Here is a 23,052-nt window from a genome sequence, read left to right on the forward strand (position 1 = left end):
TGGAAGAGCTCTCCGATCTTTTAGCCCAGGCAGGTATGACCCTAGCACTGATTAGCATCCTGCCATCGCCCAGAATGTTACCGCAATATAAGGAAAAAATAATTGACTTCAACAATTGGCTAAGCTTCTGGTGTCATTCTAAGGGGATCCAGTATTTGTTTGCCTGTGACAACATGGTCGACAGACCACGATGCTTTGCCAGAGATGGCCTGCACCTGTCACCCCTTGGATTCGGGATACTGACAAAGGCTCTTGCCACCCCTATAGTGCCGTTTTTAGGCAAGGTTCAAATGACAAATTCACCACCATAACAGGAACAGGCAAGCAAAAACTGAGGGTAATGCTACTCAATGCTAGAAGTCTAAATCTCAAAATGCACTCACTGGAGGCACTCTTTAAAATGGAGAACATAGATATCTGTCCAGTGACTGAGACCTGGTTCAAGGCTCCAGAGAGCACCCCTGAATTACCAGGCTATAACTCATACCTCACTTTTCGGCCATCTAACCTGGACTGGAACACCAAAGGCAGAGGTGTGTCCATATTCATTAAGGATACCCACACTTCCAGGCTAGTTGCTCAGCATAATGCATCTGAGGTTATCCAAGTGCAACTAACTCTGGGCAAAACTACAATCCAAACTGTAGCTTGCTACAGATCCCCCACCATGCCTCAGGATTCCCACTCCTCTTTTCTTGATGTACTGGAAAATATTAGGGTTCAACCAAACATCCTAATATTGGGCGATTTCAACTACCCCACCATTAACTGGGAAAACTACTCATGTACCAACTCCTTCGCTCAGCGCTTTCTGGAATTCATAAATTCCAATGCCCTGGATCAACTTAGCCACACCCCCACCAGAGGCAATAATATCCTAGACCTAGTCATTACCAACATGAGTGACCGGTGTTCCACACCTGAAGTCAACTCCTCGTTTGGTTAGATCTGACCATAATCTAATCACCCTAGATATCCACATCCCGCCCCCAACCCCCACTAAGGAAACCACAGTAAAAATTTCTCCAAAGCCAACTTCATGCTTCTTAAGACAGAAGCGGTGAACTTCATGACATGCATGCAGATGGACAATACAGTTACGACTGCTGAATCCTACACAAATGCACTCTATAAGCATTTACATGAGTGCATGGATTGTGCTATCCCAAACAGAACCAAGACGCTATCCTCCAAAAAAAGGAAGCCAATCTGGTGGTCCCCTGCTAAAAACAAACTCTACAACAGACGGAAGAAACTGTTGCAAAACAGAGTAAAATCCCATGAGTGGAGGAGCTCCCTGGTCAGCCTCAGTTATAAGTTGTGATCCCTTATAAGATCCTCCAAAGTTATCTATGAAAACAAGATCACCACTGGTTCTAAGGACAACCACAAAGCATTCTATAACTATGTCAAGAATCTCAGTGGCAACACCCAGATCTGCTCTGAGTTACAGCACAATGGCACAAAAATTATAGAACCAACTGATATTGCCAACATCCTGGCAGACAGGTTCAGTGATAACTTTACCCCCCCTCACCCCCTAAAGGGCCCATATCTATACAGGAGGAATACAGAATCCCTGTAATCACAACTACACAGGTAAAAGCAGTACTCTCTAAAGCCAAAACACAGCATTCATGGGACTGGACAATATCCCAGACTGTGTTTTATACGAACTTCAGAATGAATTGGCTCCCTACCTAACCACCATGTTCAATCATAGCCTCATGTCAGGCTTTGTGCCCACTGAATGGCGCACAGTAACAGTTATCCCACTCCACAAAGGGGGAGCCACCACTGATCCTGGGAACTATTGCCCTATTAGCCTGACGAGCCTGGTCTGCAAGGCCATGGAATGTATCATGGGATTCATAAACAAAAACATTGGTAACCTCTAAACTCTGGACCCCACCCAGTTCAGGTTTGTGAAAGGCAGATCATGCCTCCTGAACCTGGTCGACTTCTTTGAAGCAGTCACCAAAGCCGCAGACGAGGGTAAGGTGGTTCACACAGCCTATTTTGACCTCGCCAAGGCTTTCGACACCATCCCCCATTCTGGAATTATAGCTAAACTCACTAAACTAGGTATAAATCCCTATGTCACAAGATGGGTTGCCAAATGGCTCACTGACAGAACCCACACTGTAAAAGTTGCAGACTCCAAATCTGGTTTCAAACTAGTGACAAGTGGAGTACCACAGGGTTCAGTCCTGGGACCTCTCCTGTTTGGTATCTACTTCTCTGAAGTACAGACTAACACAGAAGGCCTCTGGCTAACGAAGTTCGCAGATGACTGCAAACTAGGAGCTATAGTCGAGTCCCCAAATGATGTGGACATCCTACAGAAGGGCCTCACTGAGACAGATGCCTGGTGTCAGAGCCATGGCCTCAAGCTCACTGCCAAAACGTGCATTGTTATCCCCTTTGGTAAAAACTCTGTACCCATGAAGTACCACATAGGCGGCAGTCAACTTAACGCCGAATGTGTGATAAGAAACCTTGGGACCCAGGTGGACAGAAGTCTCTCCTTTGATAATCACATTACCACAGTAGTCAGGAAATCCTTCTACGTGGCACACCTCATCACAAAAGGGTTCTCATCCAGGAAAAAAGAGGTAATTGTTCCCCTCTACTCGACACTCATTAGACATGTTAAAGAGTACAACGCCCCTTTGGGAATGTACTTCACAGGACATCTGCAGCAGCTGGATAGGCCACAGAACTACCTCACAAAGAGGATTACGGGCCTCAAACAGATGCCCTACACTGACCGTCTCAAAAAACTCCAGCTTTACTCTGTAGCATATCCCCTACTCCGAGGTGATCTCTGCCTAACATATAAAGCTATGCAAACCCAGTGCTATCGGAGATGCTACACCTAAAGAAATCCCAATCCCTCAGAGCTACATGCTCTAGCCGGCCTTAGGCATAGGCCAACTAGGCGGCTGCCTAGGGCGCCGCTCTAGCAGGGGCACTTTTCCAGTATTTATTTGGTGTAGGTAGACAGGATGGGGGCACCAGGTGGTGTGTGGGGGGCGCCATGGAGCCCTTTTGCCTAGGGCAACAGTTGACCTAAGGCCGCTCTAGGGACCTAAACCTTGTCACCACAATAAACAGGACATGCTGGAGGGATAGATTCCTGTCCCAGAGACTTCCCATACTCTGGAACAAGCTACCCATCTATGTCAAGCAAAGTTCCTCATTAACACTCTTCAAGAAAAATCTTGATGAGTGGATGGGAAATAGGAAATACACCCCGGGGATTACTTCTGTGGCTCTGCTGGACAAGGGAACAGGAAATTAGCTTTCTTGGGTTGGTGTAAGCCAGGGAACTTTGTTGGCTAGGCTTACTTAGTCCGGTAGTCTAGTACCTGCCTATGAACCTATAACTATTTTTTTTCAAAGAATTTTAAGTAATTATTAAAATGAACAAATATTTCCATGAAATGATAACATTTTTCTTTAAAGTTAAAAAACAAGAAAATAAAAAAAACAAACCTTCTAATATATAAACCAATGTAACTAAACTATGTACAAAGACGTTCATCATGCAAAAAAAAAATTCTTAATGTAGCTGTAGGATTAATAAAAATCATCTGTTTACATAGATTAATAAACTATTTTTCTAGAAGTTCATAGATGATATTCCATGAATTATATAATGTAGTATTCCTAAATGATCTAGATTTAATAGTTAACATTTCCAAATTACACGTTTCAAGGAGTATATTTTTAAATTCCAAAAATGTAGGTGCTGTACTATATTTGGAATTCTTAGTGATTGTTTTTCTAGCTATAGGTAGTACAGACCAAACCAAAGGGTACTTATTCTCTTTTACACAATCAGGAACAGGAGTATTAAATAAAACAAGTGATTTAGATATAAATTATCAGTAAAATTGTTTGCAAATTATTGATATCATCCCAAAATGTTCTTAAATATATGCAATTGTAAAACATATGAGACCGAACCTATAACTATTAATTACATTTGGAGACACTAAATTAGCTGTAGGCATGAGTGTGCATGTGTTTATGGTGTGGAAGAACAACCTCAGCAGGGCTAGCCAGCCCGTGGTGTGAATTCATTGGCTTTAAATGATTATCACTGTTACTGTGGCACCCTGATAATATATGCAAAAATGGGGAAAAGGGGTTGTGGGTGGATGGATGATGAGCGCCCTGTTATGTGTTCTGTGTAATCATACCTTCAAGTGTTTGTATATCTCATGCTTTTTTATAAAAATTTCTATAGTTGCATTTTCGGTAAGGTCGTGGCTGAAAGGGATCTTCTGACCATCTCAACCCCACCTACCTGGTTAACACAACAATATTGTAACTACATAAATACATTCAAACGTACAGTATACACGCCTGTATCACAATCGCTTCTATTAAAAACCGACTGGTACATTTAAAATACGTACCACTTTGGTGCCAGACAATTAAGCTGTTTATTTAAAAGCATCATTTACTGTATCTAGACTATTTCTTCATGCAGCACAATCGGAAGAAGTTTAATTACATTCATGCAGCACAATTGAAAAAAGTTTGTGTAATTACATGTATCATGCGGTAATGTGTATTAGAAATACAAAAAAAAAAAACACCCAGAGGTTCTCATAACAGATCATAAGTACGAGTCGAAAAACCTTCACAATTAAAAATTACGCTCTAGAGTAAGCGCAAATTAACTCTTTCAGTTGGTGTATTACGCAAACGAGAATCCCACCCATGTGTACGCGATGTAAACTACGCAATACTTCGTAAATTAATTTACGATTAGACCACGCCTTCACAAAGAAACGCGTAATCGTCTTTTTGGTTGTAGGATTTATAAAATGTAGAGTGAAAGAAGTAATGCGTTTGGCCTGGTGCTGGATCGTTAAAAATGGGCTTGCTGTTACCTGAGAAGTAGTTGGTAAATGAATAGAAAGGAAGGCTGGTGAATAGTACCGCGGTGTTAAGATGACTGAGGAGGGAGCGCTGCAGATTGCTAATAAAATATTTCGTTTTAAAAACGAGGGCGAGACAAACAGCGGGTACCATTTGGTGATTTCAATTCCTGAGGTGGTTAGCGTTGTATATAATTTGATTTACGTTTTTAGAGATGCATGTTGTAGGGCAGTAGTGCTGACAAGGGAAGGGGCTGTTGTGTTATAATTTAAAAATGGAGAGATTAAACTAACGCATATGTATGTGTAGTTTAGGGAGTTTTGTAGAATATGGGAAGATACAATAAATACGTCTTCTGGGGCAAACACTTGTCTCTCGCTGCCCTATCCAATCCCTCTCTGAAACCCCCCTTGTTTAATATAGAACACTACCTCGCAGGTTGCGCAGTAGCAAATCCCGCCCTAACCACGCCTCCAGGCCGACAATTCCTGGTGGAGTATTAAGTCCGCTGAATATTCATTCCTGTGCCGAAATTACTATTGATGAATGCGTTCATCAAAAGCGCAGCACAGGAATGGTGTATTTGAAATATAGCAACTGATGGATGGAGGATAGGTGAATGAGAAATTAAGAGTGAGACATGCAAGTGTAATGACTGCTGGTAGCACTAGCAGCATAGCCGACATTAGGCACCACGAGCTATGCGGTCGGTGGAGCCCCCTGTTCCTGTGGGTGGGTGTCGAGCAAAGCAAGTTATCTTATCTTGATATTTTGTAACATCTGTCAAACCAAGAAAAGCTAGTACAACACTCTTGTGTACTTAATAAACCAGCTGAGTAATCACTCTTATCTCCTTTCAAAGATATTTCTGGTTGTATTAACAACGTTTTATCAAGTAACAGACCACAATTCCATTAAATATTTTACCACTAACATAGTGCCCCTAGCTTAGTTAAACCCTACTGGGGTGGTGGTGTTTCCACTAAAACTAACAACAGCGATCTTTAGGCACCTGCGGCTGCAGGGAGGGGGGGGGGGCTTAATCATCCTTGACTGTGGGAGGGCTCACAAAAGCTGTTGCTGGTTGGGGAAAAATGAAGAGGAAAAATGTGTCAACTTCCTTACTATGCTTTTTAATCTGAACAGGGGTGTGATTATGACCGTAATGCAATAAAGCTAATGATGAACATGAGCAAGGTAAGCACTAGAGAGATCAACAGCCCAGAGTGACTGATCTCAGTGCAGACCTTGGATTTTAAGAAGAGCTGATACTTCCAATTTTCAGGAATGATTTTTCTCTTTCTGGAAGTTTTATAAATACTGGCAGAACACCAGTTATAATAACTATCAACTTCTTTGCTGAAGAATTCAGCTAGTTGTTGATGTGTCTTTCGGCTTCTCCCGGTTAGGGGTTGCTACAGTGGAACTCCGGTCTGCTAATGATTGGTAGTTGATTTTTACGTGCCGAGTTACCAGCCCTGACGCACAACCTTCAACGAAGGTACGCCCATTCACGCATGTCTCCACGCAGAAGACGCTGTAACTGAGAATCGAACCGGACAGCGTCTTACTGTGAGGTAACAATGCTACCGCAGCACCACCACTGTGAATAAAGGCCCGAAATCAGAAACCTGTCTTAAATATTACTCTAATTCACTTACAAAGTTAATAGAATAACACCTTTTGCATCGACATGCATTTTTTGGGCAATAACTTTAAAACTCTGTCTGGATTTATTGATTGTAATTCTGAATTATTTATTAGCAAATCAAACTTTTATGATGGACAGAGCAAAATTATGAGCCAAATGTGTGAAATCAGTGAAAGGTATGCACTACTCCTCAATGAGGCAAATAAAAATGACTTGACCCTGATTCTGTTTGGTAATGCTAAACAGCAGTCACTGATCTGGTATGACAGTACCAGTGATGTACAATGTATTGCTATTTTCTGAAATAAGTACAAAACTGGTATTGTTATGGCTTGTGTGTGTCTAAAAATATCACTCATCTATGCATACACCAAATAATGCCAGGAAATGTACATTATTATGTTGGGTACCAAATACAGATAACAAGTAATTGTATTTATTTATTTGACATTTGTTAAATGGGAAAGTCTGACTGGTCAAAAACCCATTTTCAAGGGAGGCCCAGGGAGAAAATCTCCACAATAGCAAAACATCAAGAATATACACAGCATTATATTTCATTTTCAAAGGTATGGCATAAAATATATCACAGAACATTCATACACTTAGATCTTCTAGAAGTTCATTGGCCCCCACTCCCCAGACTGTGTAAATGGATTGAAGGAGCTCCCTTAATCACCCTTGACTGTGCAGGGGCCCCAAAAAAGCTGCTCTTGGTTGGAGAAAAATGTATTAATTGCCTGATTATACTCTTTAACCTGAACAGGGTTATGACATGATAAAGTGGATAATTACCTCTGCTGTCATTCTAAAACCAGCCCTAGTCGTGTGTGTGTGTTTACAGAAAGCTGCTGTAGGTTATATGGGGGTGCTGGGGATTGGGGGATTGTGTGATTATTGCTTCTTTAATTTTCATCACAGTCAAACTTTACAGGTGTGCACAGGAGGTCATTATAGTTTGTGTTTGGGTTGAAGACAGTGTGGTCATTGTTTTACTTTTCTCACAGACATCAGAGGTGTACAAAGGTTATTGTAGCTTGTGCAGGGGGAGTGTACTGTCTAGTAGCAACAAGAAAAAAAACTTTAAATTGCATTTCAGAGCATATAGAAAGTTATGGCTTATTGAAAAAGCTGAAGAGTAATGCAAAATGTGAGAAAAGGAAGAAAAAGGTAAACTGGTATTGTTATGGCTTGTGTGTCTCTAAAAATATCATCTGTAACTATGTTTGTAATTAATTGCTATGTTAATCAAATTGTTAATCGCTATGTAAATCCAATGTAACTACTGTCTGTATATTTTAACTGTGGAGTTTTTCTCCCCGGGCCTCTGCTGAAAATGGACCTATGTCCAGTCGGACACTCCCGGTCAACAAATGTAAATAAGTAAAATAAATAAAATGGGACGAAACATATGGGAGGACTAAAGGGTGTCTGTGTGGGAGGGGGCCAAAACAGTAGGCCTAGGGTTCCATTTCACCTAAGTCTACACCTGTACATACAGTTGTAATCTATCATTGTTGCAAGTAAATGCCAGCAACTGTAAATCTCCCTTTGTGAGATGGGCCAACATAATGTGGTACACAGGCCTGTTGTAATGCAATAATATTGTAGCTATAAGTAATTCTGTGCATACTACACCTAAAAGTTTGTAGTATGAACTAAAAGTTTGCTTAGAAGGGATATCAGTGATAAGGTGATACTTGGACAGGAAGTGCTTAGGGGCCCCCAAATTAACATTTGCTGGTGGCCTCCAAAATGCTAACACCGGCCCTGGGTAGCAGGTCAGGGGGAATGAGAAATGCATGCTTCGTGACGATCAGCAATTAAGTCCCGAAATAGCAACAGTTAAGAAACCACAGAATCTGCCCTCACTAAATGTATCCTTGTAATGTAGCAGTTGTATATTGAATTAGCGAGGGTGTGGGGGACGCAGTGCCTCCACAAGGGGGGGGGTGCAGGGGGGGCTTCTGTTCTGCAAAAGCAAAGAGAAATAAAATAATTATTTTATGCTTAAGTTTGCATTTGATATGCGTAGCAAGATGGAACCAGCTTGTTTCTGCCCACTTGAATGACAACAGTTAATAGGCACAACTCGCAAACAGAGCTTCCAAATCACTATAAAGTCAATTGGTGGTGTGTAGCAGTCAGGATCACGGATGGGTTATACTTGTATATTGGCCTCCTCCACAGTTGTACAATAGCAAGTCCACCCTAAATGCTGCCCACCGCCCAACACCTGGTGTAGTCTATGAATATTTAATAAATATTCATACAGATGTCCTCACTGGCCTGCCATTCAACCTGTATGAGGTTCAGACAAAACCAGTTTTAATATTTTATTTAGCAGCAAGTCACATCCTTGGGTTATACTTGTATATTGGCCTCTTCCACAGTTGTACAATAGCAAGTCCACCCTAAATGCTGCCCACCGCCCAACACCTGGTGTAGTCTATGAATATTTAATAAATATTCATACAGATGTCCTCACTGGCCTGTCATTCAACCTATATGAGGTTCAGACAAAACCAGTTTTAATATTTTATTTAGCAGCAAGTCACATCCTTCACAAAGTGTATGCAAGACAGGAGTTTTCATATAAAACATGCACCGTGGAATGATTTTTGGAGCTACTTTAAATTTAACGCTGTAAATGGAGACCTACTATTGGCTCATTCCCACCAGAGATTATTCTGCAGGTCCAATATTTTTCAACAGATCAGCAAAGGTATTTTTGCCTTTTGATGTCTGTGACACAAAACAAACATCATAATATATTCTTTAATCCTTTGATGTAAATAAAGACTGCAAGGAATGTACACTTTATGGATGGCATAGGCTAATGTATGTTATGGGGAATGTGATCATCATCCTCATCATCAGCAGTGTCTTAAAATGAAAAAGTGTTTTAATAAGGTGTGCATGGCTGTTGCTTTACACATGAACCCAGTATACCACGATTAATGACTAATTCTCTGAAATTGAATTATAGCTGCATAATATAAAGAAGGCTAGCGGGGGGAGCACAGTGGCATAGAAATAGTGTTGTCTCCTCAAAGCAAGAGGTTCCCCAGTTTGATTCTCAGCTGGGGTGCCTTCTGTGCAGAGTCTGCACGTCTTCCCTCTGTTCGTGTAGGTTCCCTCTAGGTATTCTGGTTTCCTCTAACATTCCAAAGACATGTAGTAGGTGGACTGGATACTCTAAGTTGGGCATAGGTGTGAGTGTGTGGTGTGGAAGAACTATTGTGGGCAGGGCTAGCCACCCAGCAGTGTAAATCTTGGCTGTAGATGATTGTCACTGTTAGTGACACCTCAACCACATATGCACAAATGGGAAAAAGGGGATAGATGAATTTAAAGCAGGCAAGTGCTACACAGGAAGCAAACAATATAGTATGCAACATAAATTGTTAACGATGACACTTTCCATAAGCAATACATACAGTTAAGAAATTTCTTTCAAAACTATTCCTGAATTATTAAACTTTAGTTCTAATAGCCATGTCGTATAAGTGAAGTAACCGTTTGTGAAACGCTTTGAAGCCTGTAGTAATTACCTTTCTCTAGAGTGTATTTGAGTGTGTTTTAAATCTCTTATCCCATGTGTTTCAAAAATCATGGTTTGCATGACATGTGTTGCACATCTGTCATCTTGCACAAAGTCTTTTAGAACAAATTTAGATTGGTCGATATTGTCTAGGAGAGCACTGAACTCTCAGCTGCTTCTAATTTTGACCCACATTTTCTGTCTCCTTAATCCCTCCTAAAACTGGTGCGTTTTGAAGAAAAGGTGGTGAATTACAATGACAGTAGTTTGAGGTATCGACGACTTTTACTTCAAACAATGTATATTAATTAACTGTCTCTTATTTTGACAACGTCTCAAGTTAATAGGGCTGTAATGGAGAACACTGGACCTCTCTTAATTGCAAAACCAAAATACCAAGTGACATGGTTATGCAAAGTCAAGTGTCCTCCATTATCACCTGAAACAGTTACTACCACTAAATATGATAAAAGTAAAGTGCTTTCCATTATCACTGAGCATATCACCTGGCTGTCCGTGACATTATTTAGAAAAGTTTTTAATACTGAATGCACAACGTGCCCTTCAAACGTGGAATAGTGAGGAACGTGGACTTAGTCAAAATGAGGAACATTCCTCATCATTAAGTACACTTGAGAGGTATGAGTAACAATAATGGATTTTTGGCCCATTATTTTTAGCTTTGTCCCTGTTTCTTGAGCAAAGAAGTTGAGAGCTACGGATGTTATGCAACTGCCATAATGTTCTGAGAGCTACTCAAAAACACTGGTGTGGTCCAGTGTTTTCCATTATTGCCATTAATAGTACGAATATTTTAAAACCACTTCTAATTCTGATAAAATTTGTCCCTGATTCGCTGAGAACTAGGACTGAAAATTATTGGAAATGTATAATTTATTTATTAACTGTATGATCAAGTTCTTTTGTGGCTGCCTCTATTTGTAGTATCAGTGCTTTCCCTTTATCCTTCCACTTCTGTTGAGATTTGTAAAGGTGTAGGGGATAATTCATACTGGACTCTCTAACTGTCTTTCTGCATTTTTAATTTGCTTAACTGTCGTAGCACTCAACTTTGTCTCCAGAAGTGGAACACTGCCTTTTACAATGCGGAGCATATGGCCAAACATATGATTGCAAGAACAGTTAATGGTACTGAAAAACAAAGTATCTTGGACTGGATACTTGTAATGGACTCCACCAAAATTACTTGTGTGAGAATTATGCTGGCTGCCATTACTGTGCTTAAGTCAATATGCCTGCCATATAGAAATATTAGAATATGTAGAAACCTTAAATATAAAACAGTAAGGAATACAACAGTTCAATAAGGATACTTTTTATGGCCTTTTGCATAGCAAATGGAAACCATTAAAAGCAGCATTTTAGATGATGCAGTAAATCACTTCAACAAAACCCTTCTTTCATAAAAAAACTCTCTGGCACCTCAGCATAGGAAGACAGTCAGTTGCACCATAAATTAAATAAACAAATAAATAAATAAACTAATGCATGAGAGAAAGCATCTCAAAATCTCAAACTGCATTTAAAAAAGAAAATAAGCAATCTGCAGTAATATCAGCCCTTGTGAAATCTAACTCAAAATATTGTGCTAAAGACTAAGCTAAATTATTAGTATATAGGAAGATTACGGTAAAACCCCAAAATCTGTTTTGGTCAACAATCAAACTTGTATAGCCTGTTAAAAAATTACAACTGTGCCCTTCCCAGATAAAGTAGACTGCAACATAGGATGCAAATGTAACTTATACTACTGCAAGCTCCCTTAATAAACCCAACATACCCAGCATGTCAGTAAGTAACATGATTGATGTTAATCCTACCTCCTTGCTTACCTTAGCATCTGTCATTACTATGGAAAAAATATTCATAAACTTAAACCTACCTGTCTTGCTGCTGATAGAATACCAATGTAATGTCTCAAAATAGGTGGAAAAGCCATTGCATACTCCATGTCTAATATCTGTCTTCAAAAGCCCTAGTCCCCACACTCTGGAAATAATCCTATGCTATTCAGTTATATGGAGGCAGATCTTTTGAACAAGCAAACTGCATAGCAATTGCCATCTTATCCCCTACATCCAATATACTTGAAAAGTGTGTTCACTTACAGCTGATAATGACCCAAAAAAGTTGTTTTTCACAGCACAGCATGAATTTAGGTCAGACCTTAGCACAGAAACAGTGTTATAAACTATATTTCTGAAAGATGAAATCAAGGTAAAATGTTGCAAGCCTGTTTTTAGACCTATCCAAAGCATTTGCTCCTACCCTCATTTTATCCCCTTATTGCACCCATCATCAATTACAATGCCCCTTTGGTATGTACAAATCCAAGTGTATTGCTCAACTGGAAAGGTCCAAAAGACTTCTAAACCAAAAAATAAAAGGTATTAAATGCCTCAACTATCCCAAAAGATTAGTATGACTCTCTCTATACCAATTGGTCTACTGGCTGCTCCAAACTGGCATTTTGTGCCATGACAGACCCAATCCTATCTGACCTCCTGTTTATTTGTTAAACCAGTGCTTCTACAGATACCTGAATCTACAGTAAAACATAAACAAGACTTACTAGACAGAGAGATTCCTAACACAGAGTATTCCCTGTCTGTGGAATATGTTGCCACTGCAGGTCAGATGAAATACTGCTTTGGCTATATTTAATACTAGTGTTGATGACAAGATGGATAGACACAACCACCAGCGTTGTCATGTAAGGCCCTGCTCGATTTAGGAGTTAAGAAGTATTAAGTGCTTGACAAGGGTGACTAGAACCTTTAAGGGGTATATGGTTAGTCATCTTGTGTTCTCTGTGATTGCGCCTGTGTTCCTATGATACCATTTCCCTTCCTATACTACTACTACTTAGACTTAACGAACTTGGCCTCACAAAAAGCATATACTGGTTTAAAAGTTACATCAGCCACTGAATACGGTGCGTGTTCTGGGCTCATGAGCTGTCAACTCTAAGTTGTGCTGCAAAGTTGAGTATTAGGTCCTTTACTCTGTAAAATATTTATAATTAAAAGACATATACCTCTCACTCAGTACATCTAAACAAGTATGCCTATAACTCCACACTAAATATAGTCTCACACCACCAAGCTGAAAGTCAGCATTCCTTTACAAGAACTGGAAACTAGCTAGAGCAATCTGAAGCTACCTTCTCACTCTTTGTTTTAATAAAACTAAATAATGTTTTTTCTCCTACAACCCAACAACCAAACTAAAGTGACAACAATATAATCAGTCAGTAACATAGAAATGAGCTAGTACAAAATCCCAAACGATTAAGAATCTTATTAATATATGGGAGTCATAGCCTTCATTGAGTATTGGTTTGGTTAACATCTGTTTTGTTGACATGATTTGGTCAATAAAAGAAGTAGTCGACAGATGTGTGGGACTGGGCAATTCTTGGGGGTGCGGAATATGATCTCGGAGTTAGTATATATAATTATCAGGGAGTGTGAGAATGCAGCATGTGCCGAGGTTACTGCTTAGACCATACGGAGTAGCATCTTCGTATTTGCAGTTTTAACTTTTTTTTTTAACATCGTGGACATTGTTAGGGACATTTTTTGTTTTAAATAGACCCATGTATTTTTTTCTTTACTTCCCCCTGGAGGATCTTGCTTGATGGCTCCTTTACCTTGGCCCATTTGATCCCCTTGTTCTGGAAGAATAGGAGTTGGGTATTCCCCAGCTAGGAGAGAACCGTACGGCCCATTTGCTTCTGCCTGAGAATCCTCATCAGCCCTCCTTTTGCTAGTGAGGGTTTGACAGTAGGGTGTGAGTCAGCTTGCTGTTACAAGGGTGTGGCCTATATTGTCCCCCTGGAAGAGTGTCAGTTAGCATAGAGGAGTAAAGTTCTGACTTGTTAATGAGCTGCTTCCTGTTCGGGTTTGAATCTTTTCATTTGCCTAATGTGTGACCATGATCAAGTCACTTAAGCAGACACTTTTTTGGTTCAGTTAGGAATTTGGGATAGGCTCCTTAATGGTCTGTTAGATTACATGCCTAGTAACTACCTATGAACCTATAAGCAATCCCTTCACTATTCTTGTGAGCCCACAATTGCCTCCAGAGGGAGAAATCAGCCTCCACACTTCAGTTTCTCCTTGGCTGTTGTAGTGTGAGTGAGCAATGGTAACACGTTTGGCTGGCTTGGAGCTCCAGTGGGTGAACACCTAGTGTTCCTGCTAGGTGTTGCCCTGTGTGGTGAGCCATAGCCACCCCCCCCCCCAGATGGATGAGTCGGCAGTGGCCACTCACTTCCTTCCTCCTACTCTGGCCAATTCCTATGGGCACCCTAGCTGCTTGTGGATCTTGGGTCACCTGCAGTATAGTCAGGGCTTTATCCCTTCTACTTCACAGAGCTGGCACTTGCTGAGAATAATAATTGAGCGTAGCTTAAGATTCAGTCAGCACACACAACATGCAGTTCAGTAAAACAACCAGAAACTCAAATTTCTTTATAAAGTTAAACCGTTCCTATCAGAATATGTATGCATGACCATAGCACAGGCTTATCTACACCCTGGTGTCCTATATACTTCCATCAGTTTTCATTACGATACAGTTCTCTAAGCTATCTAAACTAGAGCCATCGTATAATAAGTGTAAAGTTTGCAAGTAACCACATTAATCAAACACATCAATGCCTTGTGCTTTAGCCCTTTAACTGGTTATAGCTACCTAATCTACTAGTTTTCATTCCCCTTAAGACTGCCCAAAACACAGAGGCATAACTAGAGTGAGAGGAAGGGGGCAGCTGCCCCGGTTGCAATCTGTCAAGATGCCCAAATGGCATGAGTGCAGTACCAGAAATGTTTTGAAGCTGATAGCATTTATGGCTTGGCTGAAGCTCTTGGTGTGGGGTAATAACTTTGAGCTGCTTACCACAGTTTTGCAAGTGTCTTGTGCACTAGTTTGGTGATTTGCACAGGGCTGCAGATGAGTCAGCTATCTTTGTCTCACAACATCATTTATCCTTCAGACAGATACTATGTCACATGCCAGTTATTTAACTGGTAATGTTAAGTTGTCAGTCTCGCCTTCATTCTTGCTGGATGGGTTCGGAGCCGATCCTCGGCTCCGACTCGGCACTTGCTAAGCTCGAGAGCTAATTTTACCAGCTCGAGGCAACCCTATATCCCATGATGCAAGGCGGAGACTACCCAGATCTCGTTTGCTGCTTCGCTAACGAGGTGCCTTTTTTTTACCAGCTCCAGGTAAGTTACTAAATATAAGACTTTAGTCTACCCCCTTTAATTTTCATATCTATAGTTGTTTTTTGTTAACCTTAACGCTTGCTTTAACCCTGTTCCCATTAGTGTTCCCTTTTTTTCTAGTTATTTGTCCCCTTTCCCTAGCTTAGGCCTTAGGCCTTCCCCTTCCTAAATTTTTTCCTGTCAGGGATTGTTTGTGTATGACTGTGTGTTATCCCTGTCTAGTTTAAATTGTTGGATTGGGTGTTTTTTGTGTGTGTGTGTTAGTGTTTTGTGTTTCACAACTTGTGTTTCCTCGACACAGTTATGTCGAAGGACACGAAGGTCTCAGGCTTCAAGAAGTGTGACTCGTGCTGTCAGAAGATGTCTCTGACAGACGGTCACACTTCTTGTGTTTACTGCCTGGGACCTCTGCACCTGCAGGACTCTTGTGCTATCTGTCATGCCTTCAGCCCAAGAGTCCTGCAGGAGCGCAGAAATAAATTGATACTAAGGGGCTTATTAAAGCCTGAGAGCTCCCCGACTAAGTCGGCGCCGGGGAAGCCCTCGAAACCTATTAAGCCTTCGGCTGAAAGTTCCAAGCTGTCGGCTTCTGGTTTATCTTCACCAGGGTCGAGATCGGCTCTGGCCGGAGCCGATCCTTCCACCATAGCAGTCACAGTATCGGCTCCATCTGGCGCCGATACTGCCCAATCTAGACATTCAGTGTCGGCTCCGGCTGGAGCCGATGTATCCTCGGCTCCGTTGGCTCCATCGATCTCTAAAAAGAAATCTCGATCCCCTTCATTAGAGTCGATACATTCGGCTCCAAGATCACCCCTGCTCTCAGAGCGGAGCCATCGGAGCCATTCTTCTCTGTCATCCAGGCTGTCTGATCACGACCTCGAGAGAGTGGAGAGTAGACTATTAAAGTCTCAGGCATTGGCCCAAATACTCCACAGCTCGTCTCAACAGACGGTAGCTATTTCACATCCACCAAACATTCCTCCTTTGACTCTCTTACAGAGCTCAGAGCCGGAGCTCTTCGGAACCGTCACCGTTGTAGCTTCGGAGCTGATACCACCCCTTTCGGCTCCGTCGTCCTCTGCTTGATTTTCTCCTTGAGGCCTTCATTGGAGGGATCCGGGCGTCTGGTCTCTCTCGTCAGCTCCGAGGGGGCGAGTGGCATCGGACCCTTGTCCGACCCCGTTCTCCCTCTCGGGGCTTCGGCGTTGGTGAGCTCAGCCCCAACATCTGCCTCGGAGCCTTCCCTCTCGGTGAGGCCTGGGGTTCCTATCTCTTCGGAGCGGGAACTTTCTGGTCTCTCTGACGGGGGAGCCTTCGAGATGATGAGTGTACTAGCCCCTGGGCTTAGTCAACGGCAGTTCCATCAGCTCCTCCCACTACAGTGCCTGCTGACGTCTCTTCCCACTCTCTTGCTCCCGGACCCAGAGATCCAACGCCTCAGGTTTCCCCATTGGGAATATCTTCCTCTTCCGAGGCTTCTCCTGATCCGTCAGGTGAACCTCGGCGTAAGAGGACATCTAAGAGGAAACACCGAGTCTATTACATCTGATACTGACCTGGATGAGTCGGAGGGATCCCCAAGGTCCTCCTCTGAGGATGTCTCTTTCTCAGACATCCTTGAACTCTTTAAGCAGAGGGGGAACTGGCCCTCCCTTAATCCTTCCGAGGACGAGTCGGTATACCTGGAGGCGTTCGGATCTCGACCCTCCACCTCCTGGGTGTCTCCGCCCCTCCACCTCCTGGGTGTCTCCGCCTTTCGACCCTCTTATGGAGGTAGTGGCTCGGAAGGCGTGGATGGCTCCGGATTCGGTGGAACCTATCCCTAGGAGGCCTTCAAAATTCATTATGGCCCCACCAGATAGACAATATTTGACAAAGGGTGTCCCAGTTGATGCCATGGTGGTGGCTGCTGCCACCAAGAAGGAACTAGCTGATCCTTGAGTACCTGTCCATCCTCCTAACAAGGATTCTAGGACTATGGACAGGTACGGCAAGCGGATTTTTTCTTCAGCGACTTTTGCCATGAGATCGCTGAACTACTTGTGCCACTTCACCCACCTTCAGAGATGTTCTGAAAGAGTTGGGAGAAGTTTTACAGGATCCATCAGCTGCTGGGTCTCAGGATAAGGTTAGCTCACAGCTAGGAATCCTTAACTCCATTGTTAACTCCTCTATGTGGCTCATTTCTTATGCAGCCGATGGAGCGAGTAGGGCCGCAGGCACAGGAGTGGCTTTAAGGCGTCAGTCCTGGATGCGGCTTTGTAATTTTGCAGACACCTTCAAGGCATCCTTCACAAACTCCCCTTTTGATGGTTCGACCTCAAGTGAAAGACACTTTGACTAGATGCGAACAAGATGGCAAGACTCTTTCTGCCGTAGGAGTCCATTTCTCCACCCCTTCAAGACCTTACCCCAAAGGACAGAAGGGAGGGAAAATGTGGTTCCGCAAATCTCAAGGAGTCACGCCTGACGCACAAAGTCAGTTTACCCCCCAGAGGCAGAGGGGGTAACAATAATAGACGCCGCCCTAGGGGCAGAGGGGGTCCGCAGAATCAGGGTAGCAGAGAGCCTCTTTCTGACAAACCCTTCCAGCATCCCTGAGATGTTGCCCGATTGTCTGCCTTCGAATTATCCAATAGCATAGCCTGGCTTCCCTTTCAAGACAAATGGGTACAGGTACATTATATCCAATAGGGTTACAAAAAATTCCCTCAATTCACCCCAATTTCAAAAAAAGAACCCCTTCCAGACGCTCCACCGTCTAAAGGGAATTAGCAGTACTAGAAATATCAAAACTTCTAGTAAAAAGAGCCATCCAGCCAGTCCCAGCGGACCAAATATGATCCGGAATCTACTCAAGGTTCTTTTTAGTTCCAAAAAAGACAGGGGACTGGAGACCAATATTAGATCTGAGCAAACTAAACAAGTTTGTAAAGAAATCAAGATTCCGGATGGTCACGCTTCAGTCCATTCTACCCTTTCTGGGCAAGGACAATTGGATGTGCTCGATAGATCTTCAGGATGCGTACTATCACATAAAAATTCACAGACGCTCCCGAAGATTTCTCCGCTTTCGGCTGGGGACCAGTCACTTCCAATTCAGAGCCTTGCCCTTTGGACTCACTACAGCCCCCAGAGTGTTCACCAAATGTTTTGGCAGTGGTTACGGCTCACCTGAAACGTCAAGGATTCCAGGTGTTTCCATATCTAGATGACTGGCTCCTCACTGCCACCACCAGGCATCAACTTCTCCAAGCCAGAGATTACACCATTCACATTTGCAGAGGGCTAGGGATTTCTATAAATTTTGAAAAATCTGCCTTGTCGCCTTGTCAATCTATTACTTTTATAGACGCAAAATTGGACGCCATACAACTTTCAGCAAAGTTAACAGACCAAAGGATCTTGGACATTCAAAGACACGTCCAGGTGATTCTTCTCAGCAACAGAATTCAGGCCAGATTTGCTCTGAAAGTATTGGGTCTTATGGCAGCCGCCATAACACTTCTTCCCTTTGCCCGCTTTTACATGCGTCTTCTACAATGGATGCTATTCGCCCAATGGTCTTTTCAACAACTTCCCATGTGTCACGAGATCATAGTAACTCCAACTTGCAAAAGGCATCTGACCTGGTGGATATCGTCCCCTCAAGTCCATCAGGGCAGACCTTTTGTTCCTCCTGCCCCGGTTTCCACGGTTACATCGGACGCCTCCCTGATCGGGTGGGGGTGGGGGGGCATTATCAGGGCAGAATGGTCCGTGGCACTTGGCAACCTTTCAGATACCATCTGCACATAAATGTCCTGGAGATGAGAGCGGTGCTTTTAATGTTGTAAGCCCTCAACGACTCTCTTCCCCTGGGAACTATTGCAATCCAAACGGACAATATGTCCGTAGTGTGGTATATCAACAAACAGGGCGGAACCAAGTCCTATCCACTGTGTCAAGAGGCTCTCAGACTTTGGCAATGGGCAATCTCTTCTCAGCGGTTTCTGATAGCAACGCATATCCCCGGGAAATCCAACATCATAGCGGACAGATTGAGCAGAGCTATTCTCATGCCTCATGAGTGGTCTCTCAAACAATCAGTGACGGAAGAGATTTTTCAGAAGTGGGGCCTTCCTTGCTGCGACCTTTTCGCTACACCTCAAAACAGCAAATGCCCAGACTTCTTTTCTCTCTTCCCCCTTCCAGGCCATCCCCCCAGAGATGCTCTAACCCAAGATTGGCCCCGGGGACTTCTTTATGCCTTTCCCCCCTTTCCGCTGATACCTCAGCTAATTCAGAAAGCAACCGCCTTGAGAGCCAAGTTGATTCTCATTGCCCCTTATTGGCCTCGACAGATAGGGTTTTCGTTCCTACATTGTTATCTCTTGGTACAGCCATGGCATCTGGACCCGGTTCCAGATCTTCTGACCCACCAGTCAGGTCAACTGCACCAATCCATACCTTCTCTCAACCTCACTGCTTGGTTGCTCCACTTCCATCCTTAGCCAGGCTTCCTATGATTTCTAATCCCGTCCGGGATATCATAGTAGCTTCCCTAAAATCTTCTACCAGAAAGATTTACACTAGTAAATGGCGACGTTTCTCTTTCTGGGCAAAAGCTAGGAACATAGACCCCTATACTGCTCCGATTCATTCGGTATTGGACTTCCTAGCTGAGATTTTTCATTCAGGATCCTCTTCTTCCATAGTGAAAGTTCAACTGGCAGCCATTTCAAATTTTCATATAGGCCTTTTGGACCACAACATTATGTCACATAAACTTTGCAAGGCATTTCTTCGAGGTATCTTTTTACTTAAACCTCCGATTAGAGACCCCCCACCACAGTGGGATCTAAATTTAATTTTAACATCCTTGATTCTTCCCCCTTTCGAACCTGCAGCTGCCTGTTCTTTGAAATTTCTTTCTTGGAAGACACTTTTTCTAGTCGCCATTACTTCTGCCAGGAGAGTATCTGAGCTTCATGCTCTCTGCATTCGTCCTCCCTATTTAATATTCCACAAAGATAGGGTATCTCTAAGGACTAATCCATCTTTCTTACCAAAAGTGGCATCGCAGACGAACCTAAATCAATCCATTGATCTTCCAGTGTTTTTCCGAATTATTCTGATAGAGCAGAACAAAAGTTACATTGTCTTGATGTTCACCGCCAGCTCAGATATTATCTGGACAAAACTAAACTTTTTAGGAAATCTGATCAACTGTTTCTATCCTATGCAGAGAACAGGAAAGGCCTTCCAGTTTCCAAGGTAACTTTATCTAGATGGCTGTCTTCTGTGATCACTTACATTTATCAGCTCAGAGGCAAAGAGTTGATTTCTAAGCCAAAAGCCCATCCTACCAGAGCTCTAGCTACATCAACAGCTTTTCAAGCTAGACTTCCAATAGACACTATTTGTGCAGCAGCCACATGGGCCTCTCCTCATACCTTTGTTTCACATTACAAATTAGACTTGGCCTCCAGAGACAGAGCGAAATTTGGTTCCACCGTTCTGAAGAGTCTGTTCCATTGAGCCACCCAGGATAAGAGGTGCTAGCGGTCCCATCCAGCAAGAATGAAGGAGAGATTGACAACTTAACATTTAGAAGTTATGTACCTACCATAACGTTGCATTTTAGTTGTCTTCTCTCGCCTTCTTTCTTGCGTCCCGCCCTCCATCCCCCTAGCCTGGTCAGACCGAGAAGATTATGCATCTTCTATTAAGAGGTTTTATTCTTTTTTCTAGCTGTTTCAGCTTCTAGTGTCACCAGATTAGGTTGATCCTTTCTAGAGGATTATGATGTTATTTAGTATTGTTACTTTTCTTCCTCCTCTTCAGTTGGAAGAAAATATTACTATTTCTTTAGCTACCAAACGAGATCTGGGTAGTCTCCGTCTTGCATCATGGGATATAGGGTTGCCTTGAGCTGGTAAAATTAGCTCTCGAGCTTAGCAAGTGCCGAGTCGGAGCCGAGGATCGGCTCCGAAACCATCCAGCAAGAAAGAAGGCGAGAGAAGGCAACTAACATGGAACGTTATGGTACATAACTTCTAATTCACCCCACAGAGAACTGCGATCACTGAACCAATACCTAGTGTTCACTTAGAAATCTAAAAACCCTGCACTCTTCATAGGTAGGTACTAGGCTATTGGCCCTAAGGCCTATACAAGCCTAGCCAAAAAGGTACACTAGCTTTTGCCACCCAAGAAAATTATTTTCCTGCGCCCCTGTCGAGCAGAGCCACAGAGGTGATCCCCGGGGTGAATTTCCTATTTCCCATCCAATCATCAAGATTTTTTTTGAAGAGTGCTAATGAGTAGCTTTCTTTGATATAGAGAGGTAGTTTGTTCCAGAGTATGGGAATTCTCTGGGACAGGAATCTGTCCCTCCAGCATGTTCTGTTTATTGTGGTGACAAGGTTTAGGTCCCTAGAGCATGTAGCTTGGAGGGATTGGGATTTCTTTAAGTGGAGCATGTCCAACAGCTCTGGGTTTGACATAGCTTTGTATGTTAGGCAGAGATTGCCTCTGAGTAGGTGATATCCGATGGAGTAAAGCTGGAGTTTTTTGAGACAGTCTGCGTAGGGCATCTGTTTGAGGCCAATAATCCTCTTTGTGAGGTATTTCTGCGGCCTTTCCAGTTGTTATAGATGTCTTGTGAGATGCATACCAAAAGGGGCATTGTACTCTATAATGGGTCTAACGAGTGAGGAGTAGAGGGGAACAATGACCTCTTTTTTCCTGGATGAGAAACCTTTTGTTATGAGGTGTGCCACGTTGAAGGATTTCCTGACTACTGTGGCGATGTGATTATCAAAGGAGAGACTACTGTCCACCCGTGTCCCAAGGTCTCATCATACTTTCGGTGTTAAGTAGACTACCACCTACGTGGTAGCTCATGGGGTACAGAGTTTTTACCAAAGGGGATGACAATGCACTTTTTGCATTGAGCTTGAGGCCATGGCTTTGACACCAGGCATCTGTCTCAGTTAGGCCCTTTGGTAGGATGTCCACATCGCTAGGCGTTTCAATTATGGCTCCTAGTTTGCAGTCATCTGCGAATTTCATTAGCCAAAGACCTTCTGTGTTAGCCTGTACTTCAGAAAAGTAAATACCAAACAGGAGAGGACCCAGGACTGAACCCTGTGGTACTCCACTTGTCACTGGTCTGAAGTCAGATTTGGAGTCTGCTACTTTTATAGTGTGGGTTCTGTCAGTGAACCAGTTGGCAACCCATCTTGTGACATAGGGATTTATACCTAGTTTAGTGAGTTTATCTATAATTCCAGAGTGGGGGATGGTGTCAAAAGCCTTGGCGAGTTCTAAATAGGCTGTGTGAACCACCTTACCCTCGTCTATGGCTTTGGTGACTGCTTCGAAGAAGTCAGTCAAGTTTAGGATACATGATCTGCCTTTTACAAACCTGAACTGGGTGGGGTCCAGAGTTTGGAGATTGCCAGTGTATTTGTTTATAAGTTCCATGATGATACGTTCCATGGCCTTGCAGACCAGGCTCGTTAGGCTAATGGGGCGGTAGTTCCCGGGGTCTGTGGTGGCTCCCCCTTTGTGGAGTGGGATAACCATGTCTGTGCGCCATTCAGTCGGCACAAAGCCTGAGGTGAGGCTATGATTGAACATGGTGCTTAGGTGGGGTGCCAGTTCATTCTGTAGTTCATGTAGAATGCAGCCTGGGATGTTGTCAGGTCACATGAATG

At 42.9% G+C, this 23,052-nt stretch overlaps 1 protein-coding gene across 2 annotated transcripts in view; it reads left to right on the top strand.

Annotated features, from left to right (window-relative positions):
* The first annotated feature begins 4,765 nt into the window (after positions 1-4,765).
* The window catches only part of METTL23 (methyltransferase like 23), a 521,406-nt gene continuing 503,119 nt past the window's right edge, over positions 4,766-23,052 (top strand). The window contains exon 1 of one of the 2 annotated variants that reach the window (XM_044090489.1): positions 4,766-5,070. In XM_044090489.1, coding sequence (XP_043946424.1) covers positions 4,969-5,070 — 102 coding nt within the window. In that variant the 5' untranslated portion in view covers positions 4,766-4,968. The remainder of the gene's footprint in view (positions 5,071-23,052) is intronic. The other variant, XM_044090490.1, reaches the window with a different exon arrangement.

The sequence above is a fragment of the Protopterus annectens genome, chromosome 12.part0, assembly GCF_019279795.1.
Source record: "Protopterus annectens isolate FY-2018-M chromosome 12.part0, PAN1.0, whole genome shotgun sequence".
Lineage (NCBI taxonomy): Eukaryota > Metazoa > Chordata > Ceratodontiformes > Protopteridae > Protopterus > Protopterus annectens.